Here is a 20,487-nt window from a genome sequence, read left to right as displayed (position 1 = left end):
GGTCGAAGAGGGTAGAGGGTGGTTGCACCGCATGTAACACTCGTGGCCGAAGATGGCAAAAAGTGGTAGCCACATCAGAATGAGAGAGATCTCGAGGCTATGCAGGTATGAGACTGCATGGTCAAAGGAAAGCTTATAAGGATTGATGGATACTACCTATACCAACAAGATACATCTTCTTTTCGGTAGCCCGTTCCATAAGAACTCCATAGTTAAGCGTGCTTGACTTGGAGCGATTCTGGGATAGGTAACCTTCTGGAAAGTTTCTCAGAAAGCGTGTGAGTGAGGTCAAAGCATGTTGAAAAGACCCGTGTTGGTTTTTGGGGTCAGTCGATAATCCCGAAAGCAATTTGGGGCGTTACGGAAGCTAGGGGGCATGTAACACCTGAGAGCTTATAAGGATTGATGAATACTACCTATACCAATAAGATGCATCTTCTTTTCGGTAGCCCGTTCCATAAGAACTCCTTTTGGGATAGTTTCTCAGAAAGCGTGTGAGTGAGGTCAAGGCATGCTGAAAAGACCCATGTTGGTTTGTGGGGCCAGTCGATCATCCCGAAAGCAGTCCGGGGCGTTACAATGCTCTCCCGAATAACAGGGGATTAACTACATACTCCCACATTCTCTCAAAATTGGTTGTTATTCCCAAAGAAGACTAGGATCTAGGCTCAATACTGCTTATAAATACCTCAATCTTGAAGTTGAGAGAGGATCTGAGATTCACACAAAGGCTCTCCTGAATAACAGGGGATTAACTACATACTCCCACATTCTCTCAAAATTGGTTGTTATTCCCAAGGAGATTAGGATCTAGACTCAATACTGCTATAAATACCTCGGTCCTGAAGTTGAGAGAGGATCTGAGATTCACACAAAGACTAGATACACAGAGTTTCTCACCTCCTTATGTAAGGTAGCTCTAAACCCTAAAACATATCCTAAAGTTTCTGACATTCCTTAATCACTAGGGGCTGTCACTTATTGTGCTTTACAAGTACAATTGGATCCTACCATGCGCCTCGTAAAATTGACTTGGGCCACCATAAGAACACTATATTGGATTACTGCCTCACATTTAACCTTTCTGACCATCATGGCCGCAACAAAGATGGGTGCTGCTATGGACGATCTATGTTGCCAGAACCAAACTTTGGAGAATAACATCCTCCATATTCAGCAACGCCAATAGGAGGTAGACCCTACAGGAGAGGTGGAGATGCTAGACACCTAACCTCTCTCAAATGAGATATGGGAGACTCTTGTTCCTGAGAATTTTAAGCCACCTTCATTGGCTAAGCTCGATGGGTGTAACTATCCATACGAACATGTCGCCTCCATCAACATGCAGATGGCAATCAATTGAGCTCCTGACTTCTTGAAATGCAAGCTCCTCGCTGCCACCTTCAAAGACGCAGCCCTGATGTGGTATATGGGCATACCTAGACTCTCCATCACCAGCTATCCAGACTTAGTGAAGAAACTAGTCCACTAGTTTGCAGCAAGCAGACATAGAAAGATGGTTGCCACTAACCTCTTCAATATTCGCCAAGGCCCCTCTGAATCTTTAAGGGATCACCTCACGTGTTTCAATCAGGCAACAATCAAGGTAATCCATTCCAACTAGGAGATGTTCGTAGGAGCATTTTAGAATGGGCTTAAGGCAATACACTTTAACGAATCCCTCGCCCAAAGACCAGCGACATCCTTGGCCAAAGTGGTGACACGTGCAAAAAGTTACATTGAGGAAGGAGAAAAAATGATGAGAAGAAGCCCAAAGATTTGAAATAGCGCACCTCGAATATTGACATCTCATAACATTCATGAATGAGTCATTACACCTCTCTTGTCAGAAACAAAATAATGTTTAAGCAAAATGGAAAACCCATAAAAAATTTCACGCCTTTGAACACTCTCTGTGAGTAGGTATGGCGAAAAGTCTTCCACATGCACGACATCCCTCAACCGCCAGCTCCAAATTCAGTGGTCATGGGGCCAAGCTTAGCAGTTGGTGAAAGTTCCCAAAGATAAGGGACACTATACTAGGACTGCTATCAGTTTAATAAGGAGATAAAACACATAATCCAAGAGATTCACCTAAAGAAATATGTCAAGGTCGATTTCGCTCAAAGCCCAAGCAGATCCAACTTTCAAAAGAGAGGTGTGTCGGTAATTCCTCGATCCAAGAAAGGAAAGTATCTAAGCAAGGAAGACGACGACACAACTATATGCCACACTCTTAAAACCATCACAATAGGGTCCCCTATAGGCAAAAACGCCAATTTCGCTCGCTAAAGATACGCTCGCCAGATCTTAACCGTAGAAGGCTCGCCCACCAGCTCTAACTTGGGCTATCTAGAAGCTTAGATGTTGAGATCACATTTCACAAAATGGATGTTGCGAACATCTACCCACATAGCGATGATCCTATGGTCATCACCATGAGATGTGACGATTATAAAATTAAGAAGGTCCTGATTGATCAAGGAAGTCCTAGATACATCCTCAATTAGGACGCGTTTGAGAGGCTTCTTCTGGAACTACATTACCTCAATGCCTTCCATGGATCGTTGGTGGGATTTTATTCAATTTTACCAGATATTTAAAAAATCGGTATGAGTTTTTACCAAATGTTTTTGAAAAGTTTGATATTTTCTAGAAAATTATTACATTTTTACAGAAATTTTTGAAAATCAAGTGCATTTATACCTCATATTCACAAGAAAATCCAAAAATTCTGGGGATTTTTTACTGAACTTTTTAAAAATCTGATGCATTTATACCGAATTTTCTAAAAATCCAGTATTTCTGGAGAATCATATATTGCATACCGAATTTTTTGAAAAATCTGGGAAACATAAAAAATTTCCGGATTTATTGAAAATTTAGGTATACTGGATTCTTAGTCTACTTTTAAAAGTCTAGTAGTTCAGAATGCTTTATTTGTGCGGTCCATATTCTGATGGTTTCCCTACAGACTTTACACATACTTTCATGTTTTGTTTTAAACTTGTTTAATATTTAATAGGCTTTTGATTCTATGATATTGCTAATTTATTCTGTATATGTTGTAAATGACGAATATTTCCTTCCTGAGTTGACGTGTTATCATGGACACAGTCCATTGGTAAACATGGTATTATTGTTGTTACCACTTGTTCTCATACCGCAAATGGGAATAGAGGAAGGAAAGATAAATTGATTATGGGTTACAAAAGGAAGAATTCCTATGAAGGCATTTATAATATGAAACTTAAATGTCCATTTATGCTTAGATATGTGCCAAGTGGTAGCGGTTGGAAGGTTATGGTTAGGTGTGGGTTTCAAAATTATAAACTAGCTAAGGACTTAGGTATTCATGACATATTAGATTGTTTAAAAGATGAAGAAAGACAATTTGTGAATGACATGACAAAATACAATATGGCTCCCAGGTACATAATTGTTGCTTTGAAAGATAGAGATCCAGAAAACCTCACGAGTGTTATGCATGTGTACAAGGAAAAATCTATGTACAAAATGAGCAAAAGATGTCCATTATTTGAAATGCAACATCTGTTGAGTCTAATTCATGAAGAGAAATACATGTACTGGACCAGAAACAGGGATAATACAAATGTTGTTGCTGATATCTTTTGGATGCATTCTGATTCAGTAAATTTGTTGAACATGTTTCATTTAATGTTAAATTTTTATTTTACATACAAAACAAACAGGTATTTTATTCCCTAATAATGTAACTTTTCATTTATTTGATTCTAGGTTGGAACAAAACAAACGGCAACGAATGGATACATTGATGTGACTTTGAATAAATTACATTACTAATTATCAAATAATGACATCTTTTTTATTTATGTTTTTAAGGGTTGAGTTTGCTCACTAGAGACTAAAAAACATATTGACTACCAGTTGGAAAGATTTATGCAGAAGTTAGAATGATGTGAACACCATGTTGAAGTTGTAACCAGGTTCAATCAGAGTATTATTTTAAAAATGTATTTCCAATATTTAGCATCGGTATAACACTTTATTTTACTCTTGATTGCACGACTTCGTTTCAATATAGTGTATACAACACGTTGAAAGGATCTGGAAAGGGTAAAATTCGTTGGTTCTGACAAAGATGTGAGCGGCTCCTTCATTATAACAACACATGGGTTACCTTGTTGTGACAACTTTCCGGTCTTCAAATACAAGGTGAACCTGTTTCGTTAGAATCAATTCATGTGTTTTGAAAGAAATTATATATTAAAGAGTATGAGGTCACTAAAGATGAAAGTTGGACGTTGTTAGATTTAGAAGAAGAGCGTGAAGAGTTGAAGAGTTATTTTAGTAAATTGAATATTGTTGGCCACAAGGTGATGAAAAAAATTGGGATCTAAAACATCCATCCACAATTTCCACGTGTCCACCACCAGTGAAGTACAAGCCAAATAAGGGAATTAAGAAGAGTAAAATTGGTAAAGAAAGTGATGTCCAACGTGATCCTTCGCAGTGGAAGTATGTTGAGGGCACGTAGGGAAGTCGGATTACAAAGAGATGATGTACAAAACCAACTGAACGTCAATTGTCTAACCAGTCTTCAAAACTTCTTTACTTGTCTCAATTTCTCGTTTTCTTACATCAGTACATTGATGATATTGTTGATGACGGTCAAGATGTAAACTGTGATTTCCGTTCTACTGTAGCTTTACTTGGATGGAGCGAAGAGTTTTGACCTTTGGTTCGGGCGCTGACAGATTCTAAAGTTTATCAACATCATCAAATGTACTCCAATGTGTTCTATGACACGGTCTTTAAAGTTAGGAGTTTGTTATGAGTTGCTAGCTTGGGTGTGTGGGATTGTGAGAAATAGATGACGATTCTTGATATGGGTTTATCCCATTGCTTCTAGATATAGTGTCACAATCGTCTCGTTGTCTAGAAGCCTTAACATCACTTTCTTCCCATTAGCGGTATATTCATCCATAGTTGCGAGTACACGTAAGGTTATTGTAGTTAGTTTTGTTAACAACATTCATTGGGTTCATGTGAAGTTGAAATTCGATTGTCTATTGCCTACTGCCACTGATTGATGGAGACAGAACTATATTGAAGGTGTAAGAGTATGAGAAACATCATATGCGAGACGTATAAGGCTCTAGGAAGAAGAAGTTAGGAAGTCAACATATTTTAATTTGTATTGATATTGTAGCACATTTTGCATTATATGTATATATTTTATTCGGTTAATTGTCTAATTGTTTTGTTAAAAATGTCAAAAACTTAAGGATTTTTCAAAACTCACCAGTGCCTACCGAATTTTTCAAATATTCAAAAAAAATTGTATCTACCAAAATTTTCAAAATTTCCGATACGCGTTATAGGGAAAAAATGCAAATAACCAAGTTTAAAAATTTTTTTACCCAAAAAACCAGGTTTTGGGAGAAATTACCCGGGTTACCAGGTTTGGGAGGTGCCCTACACATAGGAGCCACCTCCCATGGCGCCTTAGTATAAATTTTTGAACATATGCGCCACCTGGGGTGGCGCCTTAGTGCAATGGAGAACCTTTAAGCCACCTGGAAAGGCGCCTATGAGTGTCCCTTTTTTTTAACACATTAAAAAAACCGATTAAATAAATAACTAGACGTGTGGGAGTAGTGTTTAATGATATAAATAGGGAAAAAACATTACAAATACGGGAAATACAGGAAAAACATTACAAATACGAGAAACACGGGAAAAACATTACAAATACGGGTAATACGAAAATATTTATAAAAAACATTAAATGATTCATGGGTGATAGGATCTATTTCCCAAGATCACCGTAAGATAAGTTATGATATTATATGTCAAGAAATCTTGCCTCTAGTAGACAAAGATCCGTCAGTAAAGGTGAAAACGGTAATCTCTCATATCGTTGCAACTTACAATTACACTCCATCTTATAGAAAGGCGTGGCTGGCGAAAACCAAAGTGATCGAACTTGTGTATGGAAATTGGGAGGATTCGTATAAACAACTTCCACGTTTCTTATCTGCGCTTCAAATTTATGCTCTCGGAACCGTTACTATTTTAGAGACCCTTCCGGCGCAATCTCCAGACGGAACGTGCCTTCAAGGAAATGTGATATTCCACAGGCTTTTCTGGGCTTTCCGCACATGTGTTCAAGGATTTACGTATTGCAAACCAATTCTTCAAATAGATGGCACTTGGTTGTACGGAAAATATAAGGGGACCTTGTTGATGGCTGTGGCACAAGACGGAAATATTAATATTTTTCCTGTTGCATTCGCTCTTGTGGAAGGAGAAACTGCTGGAGGTTGGGGTTTCTTTCTTAGAAATCTTCGGACACACGTTGCCCCCCAACCTGGGCTCTGTTTGATTTCAGACAGGCATGCTTCCATCGAGAGTGCGTACAACAATCCAGCAAACGGGTGGCAAAACCCACCTTCAACGCATGTTTACTGTATTCGACATATCGCACAAAATTTCATGCGAGAGATAAGGGATAAGGTTCTTCGGAAGACTCTTGTCAATGCTGGATATGCATTGACTCAACCGACGTTCCAATATTATCGACATGAAATTGTACCGTCAAATCCAGATGCAGGCAGATGGATAGATAATCTAGCTAGAGAGAAATGGACCAGATCATACGGCAACGGGCAGCGATGGGGGCACATGACTACAAATCTTGTGGAGTCTATGAACGGAGTGTTTAAGGGCATCAGACACCTTCCGATTACTGCCTTGGTGCAAGCAACATACTATAGGATGACTTCTCTTTTCGCAAGAAGAGGTGAGCAGTGGAGTGCAGTTTTAGAATTCGGACAAGTATTCAGCGAAACCTGCGTCAAATTCATGAAAGAACAATCTGCCAAAGCCAACAGCCACAATGTTACATCTTTCGACCGATTCAACCGGACCTTCAGTGTCAAAGAAACAATTGACCATAACGAGGGCCTTCAGAGACAACAATACAGGGTTCTTACAGACGAAGGGTGGTGCGACTGCGGAAAGTTTCAAGCCTTTCGCATGCCATGCTCTCATGTAATAGCAGCATGTTCGTATGCGCACCAAGATCCGTTAGCACTTTTATCTCCCATTTATAAGGCGGAGACCTTGCTCGGAGTGTACAACAATGCATTTCAAGTGATGGCAAAGGAGGATTATTGGCCTGCGTATGAGGGGGACGTGGTTTGGCCTAATGACAACATGCGACGAAAGAAAAGAGGTCGACCAAACAGCACACGCATCAGAACCGAAATGGATGATCATGAGAAAATGGTACTAAAGTGTGGCATATGTCATGAAGTCGGGCACAATAAAAATACATGTCCTAATCGTGGAGCTACCTCCACCAACAATTAGTTGTATGTCATGTGTTTGCACTACTAATGTTTTTGTAGTTGTATTTGTACTACTTATGTATTTATATTTGTATTTGTACTACTTATATATTTGTATTATCTTTTATTAAATCAACTAGTTATGTATTTGTACTATCTTTAATTAAATCAACTACTCATGTATTTGTCTTGTAGTGAAGCTGTCTTCATGACCCATACTGTCAGTCTGTATTTTGGACAGTCAAATATGCATGCTTTCGTCTAGTCACGTCAAGTTAGGTGTTGATCAGTGTGCTTGCATTTATCATTCAATTTAGGCGTGCTTGTAAACAGTACGCAACAGTACTCCTTTTCTACCCACTATTATTATAAATTAGGGGTTTCTAAGGTTGAATGCATACACAGAAACATAAATACCAAACACCAAACACAAACACAACAATGAAAGCTCGCATTAGGCCAGATGGATCGCACCAGAAATCAGAGCCCCCGCCACCAAAGAAACATCTCGACTATGAACCAGATTACCCCAGAAGGAGCGGGCATGTCATATACTCTGCACTGAAACCCCACATGCCGGTAATGTTTTGGAATATCAATTCTGTGGCCCAACTCAAGAGGACTCTCCTGAGGTTTTTGGAAGAGGAGTACCGACCCGACGAAGAGATAAGAAGTATCAAGAGGCTTAAAACAAGGGGTGGTGTTGTCATCGGAGAAAGGCAACGTTGGTGGGAGAATGTGGCATACGACGTGGATTGCACTCGAATGATGCATAGAACAGATGACATTGTTTTAACCGTTGTGATTTCTTAGATGTTTTACTTTTCTTATTTTCTGTTAGTGACTTTCAATGTATCTTTTAATTAATGAATGAATGTTTTCTATCAAAATCTTTTTTTCCGTGACAACAACCCGGTTAAGTTCATGATAGCAAATATGGAAGAAAATGTGAGAAACGGCTGAGAAAATGTGTCGAAAAATACCCTAACACATAGTTTTTTTATTTAAAAAAATTTAAAATAAAACAAAAAAAGGGCTAACACTATGGCGCCACCCTAGGTGGCTTAATAGTTCTTCCCAGAACTAAGGCGCCACCCCAGGTGGCGCATAAGAAGAAATTTTACAACAATGGCGCCACGGGAGGTGGCTCTTATGTGTAGGGCACCTCCCAAACCTGGTTACCCAGGTAATTTCGCCCAAAACCTGATTTTTTGAGTAAAATTTTTTTAAACTTGGTTATTTGAATTTTTTTTCCGTTATAAGTTATTGGATTTTTTAAAACATTTGATTTACATACACTGGTTATTTGAAAAAAAATCAATATTTCTTCTTTTAATTATAAAAAAAATAATGTTTTTTTTTTCAGAAATTCCAATATTTTTTCAAATAATATGAAAAATCTAGTATTTTTTTGCAGTATCTAGTACTTCTTCATATAAACACACAAAAAAAATATGATACTATGTAGAAAAATCCAATAGTTAACGGTACTTTTTTAAAAAATCGAAATTATTGCAAAAGCACAACGATAAAAATATTGCTCATATGGGGTGCAATTTGGGGGTGTCAAGGAAAAATTCTCCTTGTTCATGTATTATGTAGCAATGTGGTTGGACTTAGCATATGTTTAGATGTTTGGATTTCTAACTTCTCAAATTAAAGGCAAATTGGAACACCATATTGTGGTTTTAGAATTGACGTGGTTTTTGAACTGGTTTCCAAACACACACTTACTCTAATACCATTTCAAGCTAGATAAAGTTAATACCCATAGTAATAACTATAATATAATAATAAAATAAATAATGTTAAATAAATTAAATACAATAATTTTTATTTAAATTGTCAAAATGAAGATATTTTTTATAAACTATTATATTATTCACCTTTAAAATGTACCCAAAAAGAACGCATTGATCATTTGATGTTATTATCTTGACAATTTTTGTAAAGCAACGTCTATGTTCTACAACTGGCAAATGGTAAATATGTCTAAACATTTTGCAATAGTAGAAAGAAGTGAAAAACAACACTCTTATTTGCCTAGGGGAGTAGAGGGGAGAAATGCTATAGTGTTTGAATGTTAAATAAGGGTTGTGCAATTAACAAAGGCCAGCAATATATGGCTAAAGTAGCAGTGACGTTGTATTTGACACTTATATAACACTTGTAAACACATATTAGAAAAGTCAGACAAATGTCTTTAAATAAATAAACAAATGTTAGACAAATACCTTCAAATAAATAAATTTTTTTCTTCATCGGCACTATACCATTTGTGTGTACACCAAGAGCTAGTAGTTGAGTTTATGAAAATCTAGATTACTCAATGGTGTGAAAAATCTATGGTTTCTTTAGGGTTAATACCTATTTTCCCCCTGCCATATATGCGACATTTGAAAAACTCCTGCAAAAAAAAAGTTGCAAGAATTCCCCTAACATTTAAAGATTCTCTCATTTTAAACCTTCGTCAGATCCAGTCATCCAAAATGCTTACGTGGCATGTATTTTTTTGATTTTTTAAAAATTTTTTGGAGGTAGGAATTGAACCCACTCCCTTCCACTACAAGATGTAGCACCTAACCACTAGGCTGCAAGTTCAAAGCTGAAATATGTTTACATTTAATTATTCTTATAGTTTTCAACTTATTATTTGCATTTAATAATTATATACAACTAATTATATACTTGTTATATTAATTTAATTTAGTTTATATTTTCTAATTAATATTAGTTTAATTTAATTTAACATTATTTTACTATTAACGTTATATTTAAGTTAATTAATTTAATTTAAACATTTTATATTAATTTAAACAATAACGTTATATTTTTGTTATAATTATTACTATTTTAGTTTACATTTTACTGTTGCTATTTTTTTAATATTAATTAATAACGTTAATACTAAATTAAATTAAATATAAATATTAATATAAATTGTTTAAATATAACGTTAATATAAATTAAATTAATTAACTTAAATATAATGTTAATAGTAAAATAATATTAAATAAATTAAATTAAATAATCATAAACGTTAAATTAAATTAAACTAATATTAATTAGAAAATATAAACTAAATTAAATTAATATAAACAAATATTAATTAATAACATTAACAGTAAAATAAATTAATTTGAATAGTATATATATAGTATATATCATTCAAAGTATTTGAATAACAAAATACTTATATAGTATATATATAGTATTAATTTAACGTTAACGTTTATGTTCAATAGTATATATATAGTATATATATAGTAAATTAGTTTATGTTCAATAGTATATATATAGTATATATATAGTAAATTAATTTAACGTTAACATTTATACTTATATAGTTTATGTTCAATATATACTTATATAGTATTTATACAGTATTACTTGTATATCATTCAAATTAATTTAACAACGTTAATAATATATATCATCCAAAGTAATTGATTAACAAAATAATTTGTCCACCCTAGTGGTTAGGCGCAATGAATTCCTATGGAAGTTCAACTCCCACTTCCAACATATTTTGCTTATTTAAAAGGTTTTAATATATCAACCAAAAATTAATATGATATAAATTGCATACGTGACATTATAAATAATGATAAATTAAAATAAAAAGCCACCTGGGCATCCACGTCATTAGAAACAATTAAAAAATAAAAAAATACATGCCACGTAAGCATTTTGGATGACTGGATCTGACGAAGGTTTAAAATGAGAGAATCTTTAAATGTTAGGGGAATTCTTGCAACTTTTTTTTTGCAGGGGGTTTTTTCAAATGACGCCTATATGGCGCCTATATGGCAGGGGGCAAAATAGGTATTAACCCGTTTCTTTATCAGTAAAGTTCATGGTGTGTTAGGTAATATTCAATTTCATCATGACCTGCATCTAGACAAGTGTTTCTACCACATTTCCTATAATACAACCTTGCTTGGTTTGCAGATCATAGGTTCATAGAATAAAAAATCACACAAATCAACAAGCTAGCTCGAACACAGAAACCTGTGAGAGCGATTTGTTAATCAGTAAATCAATCATCAATGATATACCAGTTCTATGATAATTTGTATAAGTGCATCCGGTTCCGTACCTACCTCGTCACAACGCAACATTTCCTACATTTCCTTTCGGATGTTCATACCGTGTTACTAACAAAAACTCTTTCTGACTAACCTATACACTTGAAATTCCTTGTATACCTACCTACCTACCTACATTAAATTTATCAAGATTCAACCTCGAACCGATACCATCAAAAAATGAAACAAGAAATTAAGCCTTAACAGCAGAATTTGTTCTGAATGAAGGCAATGATGACAGAAGATTTCTAATTTCATAACCCTTTCCCCAAAAAGAAGCAAGACAAAGACCCATTATAGCCATAGCAACAACAGAACATGCAGGAGGAACTGCTTGACTACTCCCTAAAAATTGTGTTGCAAGAAGACCTGCAAGGGTCGAGCTCTGCATTCCAGTGCATAATGAAATCGTCCGGTTCACCCGTTCTTCTTGCCTGTGACAGTATATTTATGTGATAGCGATACGTCAGACGATATTTTGAACAAATATAACTAATTACTGGAATCTGCAACTTTTTCACGATACTTTCTAAAGTGAGCATACCTTAAGGGTGGAAGATTTGAGAACCAATATCCTAAGGTGAAGGCAGCAGCATGAAATATTAATACTGGAAAAACCAACCGAAGACCATCGCCTGACAAAATTTGACTTCGGTTTATGGCGAGTGGGCTGCCAATGCACAATGAAGTGCAAATCATAGCAACAAACGGCATCACAGGCCGAAGAATGGATACAACTGGCTTTGCATATGTATTGAGAAGAAGACCAAGTGTCACTGGAGCAAGAACAACCTGTCGAATTTTTACAAATTAAGCTGTCAATAATCAAATTCGGGTTAGTGTTGTCAAATGCAAATTGTAGAAAATAATGGTCTGTTTGAATTTCACTAAGCTATGGTGCTATGGCGACAACACTTTGCACTATATAGTTATGCTAAATAGTATATTGTAGAATAATAGCAATGTGTTTAAATTCAAAAACGCAATAGCGCTATAGCTATAGCTATAGCTACAACACTTTGTACTAAATAGTGTATCGCAAAACAATGACAATTTGTTTAAATTCCGATATGTGATAGCTCTATAACAGTACTATTTCACAACATTGATTCTACTTACCTGTAATATTGACTTTGACATGGCAACTGCATCAACCGGCACTACAGATCCAATTAGAAGACCCGTTAATAAAGGCGTAACAATAACCGATGCAATAGTGGTATAGCTTGTAAGAACAATGCATAGGGCTACATCCCCTTTGCTTATAAAGTTTGCATAGCTAGATAACTGAGCGCCCGAAACACAAGCAGTGAGGACAAAGCCTGCATAGAACATCCCAGGCAAACCAAAAGCCTTTGCAATCAAGACACCAAGTAAAGGTTTCACCACATATTGAGCAATAAATCCAATTGAAAGTGGTAAAGGCCTGCAACAACAAAATCATCAAAATAATGAATATTCAACGAATTTCAATTCACTTCTTAAAAACTTGGCCGAAAACAGTAATGAAAATGAAATTCCAACCTTTTGAATGCAAGAGCGAAATCCTCTATGGATAGTCCTATCCCAATAGACAACATAATGCCACCAAGAGCTGGAGCATATAACTCTTTAGATACCCTGAAAACAGTCAAAAACAAGTTGAAATTTCAGCTTTTTTCATTTCTATATGCTTAGAATTACAAATTATTAACCAAAAAAGAACATGCAAATATACATCGATTATTCAATGCATCTAAAAAGTAAATTTTCTTATAATAAAGACCTGAATGACAGATAGCTATCAGAGTAAGGATATGGATTCCCTTCAATAGGGATTCACACTCGCATATTCAGCACATCGATAACTGTTGGATTAAAATTGAACGGTCCAAAAAATCAAGTTGAGAACTTGGACCGTTCAATCATAATTCAACGGCCACCGATGCATGCACCATAAACACAGTGAACAAATTTCCATATCAAAAAAGGGTCTAATATACTAATACACTATCTTACAAGCCATTAATCAAACACATCATAGTCTAGTATTTAAACATTCAGTAATTAATTAACATTCCCCAATAGTCTCAATAAAAAAACCATCTTTCAAGCATTAGTTCAATCAATAGAAACATATATAAACTAAAACAACAAAAGGGTTTTATAATAGGAATAAGAAAATAGTTAATGTCAGTTACATTGAATATTTTAATGAAAACAGAAACCAATTAAGAAACCCCACCAAGTAAAAGTGGAAGGTTGAGAAAGAGCAGCAACAGCAGTAACCGCAACAACAAAAGGAAGCAATGCAGACAAAATCTTAGACCAATCTCTTTCACCAGCATCACCACCAGCATCACCACCACCAACAACAACACTTTCATCAACATTTTCATCAACACCATATTTAAGAAACGGAGATTTCCGTTGCTTATCACTAAACCCATCTCTCCGATGAAAATTCGAAGTAGAGCAAGCAAAAACCGACATAGCGCCACCGCGACTGTTTGATGATACCGTTTGAACGGAAAAGGAAGAGCGCGAACGTAACAAGGGTTGTGAAGTTGAAAGGTTACGGTTTTGTTTTATGTTGTGGAAAGGAGAGAAAACAGAAACTGAAGCCATTGGAAGAGAAATGGTGAACTATGGTGTCGCCGGCGATGAGAATTTGGCGTCGCCGGCGAGTTAGAAGAGAGAGGTTTGAAGGTTTATGAAGAGATTTGCATGTAAAAATGATGAGGTGTGAATGTGAAGAAATAAAAGTGGTGAGTTGTGAGAGTAATAAGAGTTCACGGTTGGGTGTTAGTTACATATTGGGTTAATTCTAGATTGCGTTATCATAAATTAGATTTTGTTTAAATTTGGCAACAAAAAATAAAAGAAAAACATGGATAACAATTTTAAGTGATTCCATCTCTCTTTCGATTGAAGTTCAGCTAATTACTACTAAACCAACTAATTGTTAATTTTTAAATAAAAGATCTTTCATTTAAATTCAGTTATAAGAATAAATTAATATTACTTTTTTTAAAAGAAAACGCGTAATTGCAATCCATTTTATTATACCTATTATGTTAGTCGTGGAGGTTTTTTGTTGATAGAAATGATACAAGACAAGTAATAGTGTGTTGAAAGGTGAGTGGAAGAGAAGAAGTGGCACCGCTAAATAAGATTAAAATTCACGGCTGAAACTGCAACATGTCATCATCAAGAGCAGACGAAGAAATGTATTACTACCGTGCAATTGAAACAAAATAAATTATTGAAAAAAATCCGATCACAATTGATAGCGAACAAACGACCACCGTCCCTCACAAGTAATATACAATAATCAAATTCGTCCTAATGCAATGCCCATATAAGACTGAGTACAAATCACACAAAATATAAGAAATGATTTTGATATGTTTAATTTTTTTAAGTTAAATTTAATTTACAATGGAATATGTGAAGTATCTATTTCAACTCATAAATAAATCAAATCTAAAAAATCGAGGTGGTTTGATTTGGTTATATGTTTTAGTTTTTATAAACCATCAAATTGATAAATTGAATTGATGGTTATAGTTATCTATTTATTGTTTTATGTAGCTAGTTTTTTCCCAATAAAATATAAAGTTAGAATAAATTTTAAATATAGAAAATAGAAATTATAAATTAGAAAAATTTGATCTCACAGAACGATTGCTCTCGCTGACTGTCACCCTGTTGTTTTTGCCACCAATGTTTTAATATATTCTAGTCTCTTTTTTTTGTTCAAGTTGTTTAATTTTAATCAATTTCATCTACAGTAAAAACAACTCTATTAAATATGATTAAAATTTAACCAATTGTTAGTTGCTCCAGTGATAATTGACGTTGGACTTGGTAGGGAGAACCACGGTTCGATCCCTCATAATCTTTCAATGCTTGTTCTATATTTTGTAATTTAAAGTTATTATAATTGATTGATTGAATGGCTAAATTGATTTGCCATTTTTATAAATTTGGTGGACCATGTTATACACCCCTACAATTTTAGTAATAAAAAAAAATATTATTTGATCTTTATTTGTTTTTTTACTTTTTAAGATGAATTGATTTTATAAAATTATTTGTGACTAAAAGTGAGTGAGATATATAGAGTAATTTATTCTTAAATATGGTAAATTGAACAATAAATTTTAATTTTAATGTAAAAATTACTCTAAAATTAAAAAATTATAGATTATAAATTTAAATATAATTAATTATAGAGACAAGAATCACTTCTATTTTAAAAGAATCAAACATATAGAAATTAATTATATACTTTTAGAATGATTTTTTTGTCTTTTTCAAAAATTAATTATATATTTCTTGAATCATTTTTCGTCTTCAAATAATATCTTACTAACATAATTAAGTATTCAAAAATAGATATGTGTTAAGATCACATGTAATATAATGTAGTTAGTGTTTTTGTTAGAGCATCAATGATTTTTTTTCTTCCGAAGCAATCAAATGTACACACAGTATAAGATGAACTTGATTATGAACATAATATATCTTAATTATTAGGTACCGAGAAGGAGTATCTAAGTTCCGACTCAATTGAAAATTCTGAGGGGACTGAGTTTGATGCTTTTGAACATTTAACTCCTGAATTTTTGAGTGCTTTGAAAACTTATGGACTGCCTAATCATTCTATCAAATTGAAAATTGGCACAACTATCATGTTGTTGAGAAATTTGGATCAATCAGAAGGCTTATGTAATGACACAAGACTAACCGCTACAAGAATGACCAATCATGTTATTGAAGCGCAAATTATTTCAGGGGAAAATATTGGAAACATCATTTATATCCCAAGGATGTCACTATCACCCTCTCAATCACCATGGCCGTTCAAGCTTGTCCGAAGACAATTTCCTATTATCGTCTCTTTTTCCATGACTATTAACAAGTCTCAAGGGAAATCTTTGGACTTCGTCAGATTGTACTTGCCAAATGAGGTTTTTAGTCATGGACAACTTTATGTCGCTTTCTCTAGGGTTAAAAGCAAGCAAGGATTGAAAATCTTAAGTCATGATAAACTGAAACAAAGTTTAGATACCACTATAAATGTTGTATTCAAAGAAGTTTTTCAAAACATCTAAAAGGTATACAATTCTTAAATATCTATATGCAATTTGTGAGATATTGGATCGAACTCTAGTATTGTCGAAGGGTAGCTTCTTGGTTCGACAGTTCGACAGAGTTAAGCATGAAGTCGAAGGATTGTTCACATGCTGGTGTCGAAGTGTGTATGCTGTAGTCGAAGATGGGTCTAGCATGCAGATGTCGAAGATGCTAGGGTTGTTAGCATGTTAAATTAGGTTTTAGTGTTTAAACCCTAATTTGTTAAGTTAGCTTGTTTATTAAGTTGGCTTGTGTAATGGGCCTTGCTGAAAAAGCCCATTAGTTAGTATGTTAGGTTTTATTATAAATAGCATACTAGTCTCTCATCATTGCTAAGCTGCAAATCTTAATTTAGGGTGAGAGAGGTTATTTGTTATTCTTGTAAACTTGTAATCTTGTTCTAAGAGAAAGTGAAAGAATAGCAGTTATAACCAATTCTTGTGTTCCTCTTCTTCCTTGTCCTTTATTCTTCTCTTGCATTATACTTTGTTCTTGGCATTGAATTCACAACAAATTGGTGCGGTGAGCGTGGAGAAGATGCCTTCAACAAAGTATGAGATTGAAAAGTTCACCGGAGTGAATGATTTCGGTCTGTGGCGCTTGAAGATGAAAGCCCTACTGGTTCAGCAGGGTTGTTTGGAAGCGTTGAAGGGAGAGGCAGCCATGAATGCAGAATTGACGGCAGCGGAGAAGACAAATATGATCGAGAAAGCACACAGCGCAATTTTGTTGAGCCTTGGTGATAAGGTTCTCCGGCAGGTATCAAAGGAGACGACGGCATCAGGGTTATGGGTGAAACTTGAAAGTTTGTATATGACCAAATCGCTGGTAAATCGACTCTACCTGAAGCAAGCTTTGTATTCATTCAAGATGATTGAAGACAAAGTATTGGCTGAGCAGTTGGATATGTTCAACAAGCTGATTCTTGATCTTGAAAATATTGATGTGAAGATCGATGATGAAGATCAAGCGCTGTTACTATTGTGTTCTTTGCCTCGATCACATGCTCACTTCAAAGAAACTCTCTTGTATGGAAGGGAGTCCCTGACGTTTGAAGAAGTTCAATCAGCCTTGTACTCTAAGGACTTGAATGAACGAAAGGAGCATAAACCTTCGACTGTTGGCGAAGGTTTGGCCGTTAAAGGAAAACTCTTACGAAAGGATGGTAAGTTCGACAAGAAGAAAGGCAAAAGCCAGTCGAAGACTTACAGTGGCGAAGCATCTGGCATTCGATGCTACCATTGTAAGAAGGAGGGTCACACAAGAAAGGTGTGCCCTGAACGCTTGAAATATCATGGAGGTAAGGATAATGGCAACGCTGCCATTGTTCAAGATGATTTCGAATCATCTGATGTTCTTGTGGTTTCAAGCAGTGACTCTAAGAAGGAGTGGATTATGGATTCAGGTTGCACTTGGCACATGACTCCAAACAAAGACTTGTTCGAGGAATTATGTGATCAAGATGGTGGATCAGTATTGCTGGGAAACAACAAGGCTTGCAAGATTGCAGGTGTTGGATCTGTGAGATTCAAGCTCCATGATGAGTCAATAAGGTTGTTGACTGAAGTCAGGTATGTTCCTGATTTGAAGAGAAATCTGCTTTCTCTTGGTGAATTCGACAAGAAAGGATATGTTTTCCAAGGAGAGAAAAGTATCCTAAGAGTCATGAAGGGTTCGAAGGAAGTCTTGAGAGGCGTGAAGAAACAAGGCTTGTATACCCTTGAGGCTGAAGTTGTAAGTGGTTCGACAAATGTTGCATCCACGAAACCTTTGTCGAAAACAAAAATCTGGCACATGAGATTGGGCCATGTCAGTGAAAGGGGTCTGGTCGAATTAGGGAAACAAAATCTGCTTGGTGGAGACAAAGTCGAAAAGCTGAAGTTTTGTGAACCCTGTGTACTTGGAAAATCTTGCAGAGTGAAGTTCAACAAAGGCAAACAAAGAACACATGGATCCCTTGATTACATCCATGCTGATCTTTGGGGGCCTGCAAGGTGTCCATCACATTCAGGAGCAAGGTATTTTCTATCCATAGTAGATGATTATTCCAGAAAATTATGGGTATTCATCCAGAAGACTAAGGATGAAACTTTTGAGAATTTCAAAAGTTGGAAGACTCTGGTTGAAAATCAGACTGGCAGAAAGGTCAAGAGGTTGAGAACCGACAATGGCCTTGAATTTTGCAATGAGGCATTCGACAGTTTTTGTGCTGCCTCTGGTATTGCAAGGCATAGAACTACTGCAGGTACTCCACAGCAAAATGGTTTGGCTGAAAGGTTTAATCGAACTATTTTGGAGAGAGTCAGATGCATGTTGACTAGTGCGGGGTTAACAAAGGTGTTCTGGGCTGAGGCTGTTTCGACAGCAACATATCTGATAAACAGATGTCCTTCGACAGCGTTAGATATGAAGACACCTGAAGAAGTTTGGTCGGGACATCCACCAGATCTCGACAAACTGAGAGTATTTGGCTGCGTAGCCTATGCTCACATTAGGCAAGACAAGGTCGAACCTAGAGCTCTGAAATGCATGTTCATGGGATACCCTGAAGGAGTCAAAGCTTATAGGCTATGGTGCCTAGAGCCAGGTCACAGGAGGTGTATCACCAGTCGAGATGTAGTTTTCAATGAAGCTGAAATGGCTTTTAAGAAAACTGATGATGTTGGTCGAAGTACAGAAACATCTGACGAAGAGCTGGAACAGGTAGAAATTCCTGTTGAGGTGGAGCATGTTGATGCTGAATTGCATATCCCAGATGAAGTCGAAGAAGAAGCAGAAGATGCTGAAGTTGAGGAAACTGACGATGACTACCTATTGTCGAGAGATAGGTCGAGAAGAGTCATCAAGCCACCTCAGAGACTTGGATATGCAGATCTTATAGCTTATGCCTTAATCTCTGCAAGTGAGGTTCTAGACGAAGAACCTAGAGACTATAAGGAAGTTATGAGGAGTCGAAATAAGACTGAATGGCTGAAGGCCATGGATGATGAGATGAAATCTCTTCATGATAATCATACTTGGGAACTGATCAAGAAACCTGTTGGGGCAAGGTTAGTTAGCTGTAAATGGATTTTCAAAGTTAAGGAAGGAATTGAAGGAGTGACGTCGAAAAGATACAAGGCAAGGTTAGTTGCAAGGGGTTTCACTCAGAAAGAAGGTGTCGACTTCAATGATGTGTTTTCTCCTGTTGTGAAGCATAGGTCCATTCGAATGTTGCTTGCCATGGTGGCACAGTTCGATCTTGAACTGGAACAGATGGATGTGAAGACTGCGTTCTTGTATGGTGATTTAGATGAAACGATCCTGATGAGGCAACCTGAAGGGTATGTCGAAAAGGGGAAAGAAGATTATGTGTGCAAGTTAAAGAGATCTTTGTATGGGCTGAAACAATCTCCTCGACAGTGGAATAGGAGATTCGACAAGTTCATGGCACGCATAAGTTTCATTAGAAGTCAGTTCGACCACTGCGTTTACTTCAGATTTCGACCTGGTAATTCATTTGTTATTTTGTTGCTTTATGTGGATGATATTCTCATAGCAAGCAACAATGTTGAAGATGTGACGAGGGTGAAGGCTGAACTCAATAAGGAGTTCGATATGAAGGATCTGGGAGCTGCTTCCAGGATTCTTGGAATTGACATTCGAAGAGATAGAAAGAAGTCGAAGTTATGCCTATCTCAAGAGGCATATCTACGGAAGATTCTTGAAAAGTTTGGTATGTCAAATTCGAAGCCAGTTGTGACTCCAACAAACCCTCAATTCAAGCTGAGTATTGATCAGTGTCCCAGTACTGATGTCGAAAGAGCCTATATGAATAGCATCCCATATGCTAATATAGTCGGTTCTTTGATGTATGCTATGGTCTGTACTAGACCCGACATAGCATACGCAGTAAGTCTTGTAAGCAGGTACATGGCGAATCCTGGAAAGGCTCACTGGCA

At 36.0% G+C, this 20,487-nt stretch overlaps 1 protein-coding gene across 1 annotated transcript; it reads right to left on the bottom strand.

Moving 5' to 3' along the window:
• Window positions 1-11,562: 11,562 nt before the first annotated feature.
• LOC131623831 (probable sodium/metabolite cotransporter BASS3, chloroplastic) lies at window positions 11,563-14,353 on the bottom strand. Its single transcript, XM_058894835.1, has 5 exons — window positions 13,650-14,353; window positions 12,950-13,045; window positions 12,545-12,851; window positions 11,970-12,217; window positions 11,563-11,859 (listed from the first exon to the last, which is right to left on the bottom strand). The coding sequence occupies exons 1-5, from the start codon at window positions 14,030-14,032 to the stop codon at window positions 11,619-11,621; spliced, it is 1,275 nt and encodes a 424-aa protein (XP_058750818.1). The 5' UTR covers window positions 14,033-14,353; the 3' UTR covers window positions 11,563-11,618.
• Window positions 14,354-20,487: the final 6,134 nt, after the last annotated feature.

The sequence above is a fragment of the Vicia villosa genome, unplaced genomic scaffold (genome assembly GCF_029867415.1).
Source record: "Vicia villosa cultivar HV-30 ecotype Madison, WI unplaced genomic scaffold, Vvil1.0 ctg.000081F_1_1, whole genome shotgun sequence".
Classification (NCBI taxonomy): Eukaryota; Viridiplantae; Streptophyta; class Magnoliopsida; order Fabales; family Fabaceae; genus Vicia; species Vicia villosa.
The sequence above is the reverse complement of the archived record's forward strand: the minus strand, read 5'-3'. Positions and strand labels throughout refer to the sequence as shown.

Bases quoted from the DNA above. Each gene is read 5' to 3' on its own strand.
- LOC131623831 (XM_058894835.1), bottom strand. From the start codon at position 14,032: ATGGCTTCAGTTTCTGTTTTCTCTCCTTTCCACAACATAAAACAAAAC. The intron at 13,046-13,649 runs GTGGGGTTTCTT...GACTGTTTTCAG, and splicing joins CAACCTTCCACTTTTACTTG to GGTATCTAAAGAGTTATATG. The intron at 12,218-12,544 runs GTAAGTAGAATC...AAAATTCGACAG, and splicing joins TGTCAAAGTCAATATTACAG to GTTGTTCTTGCTCCAGTGAC.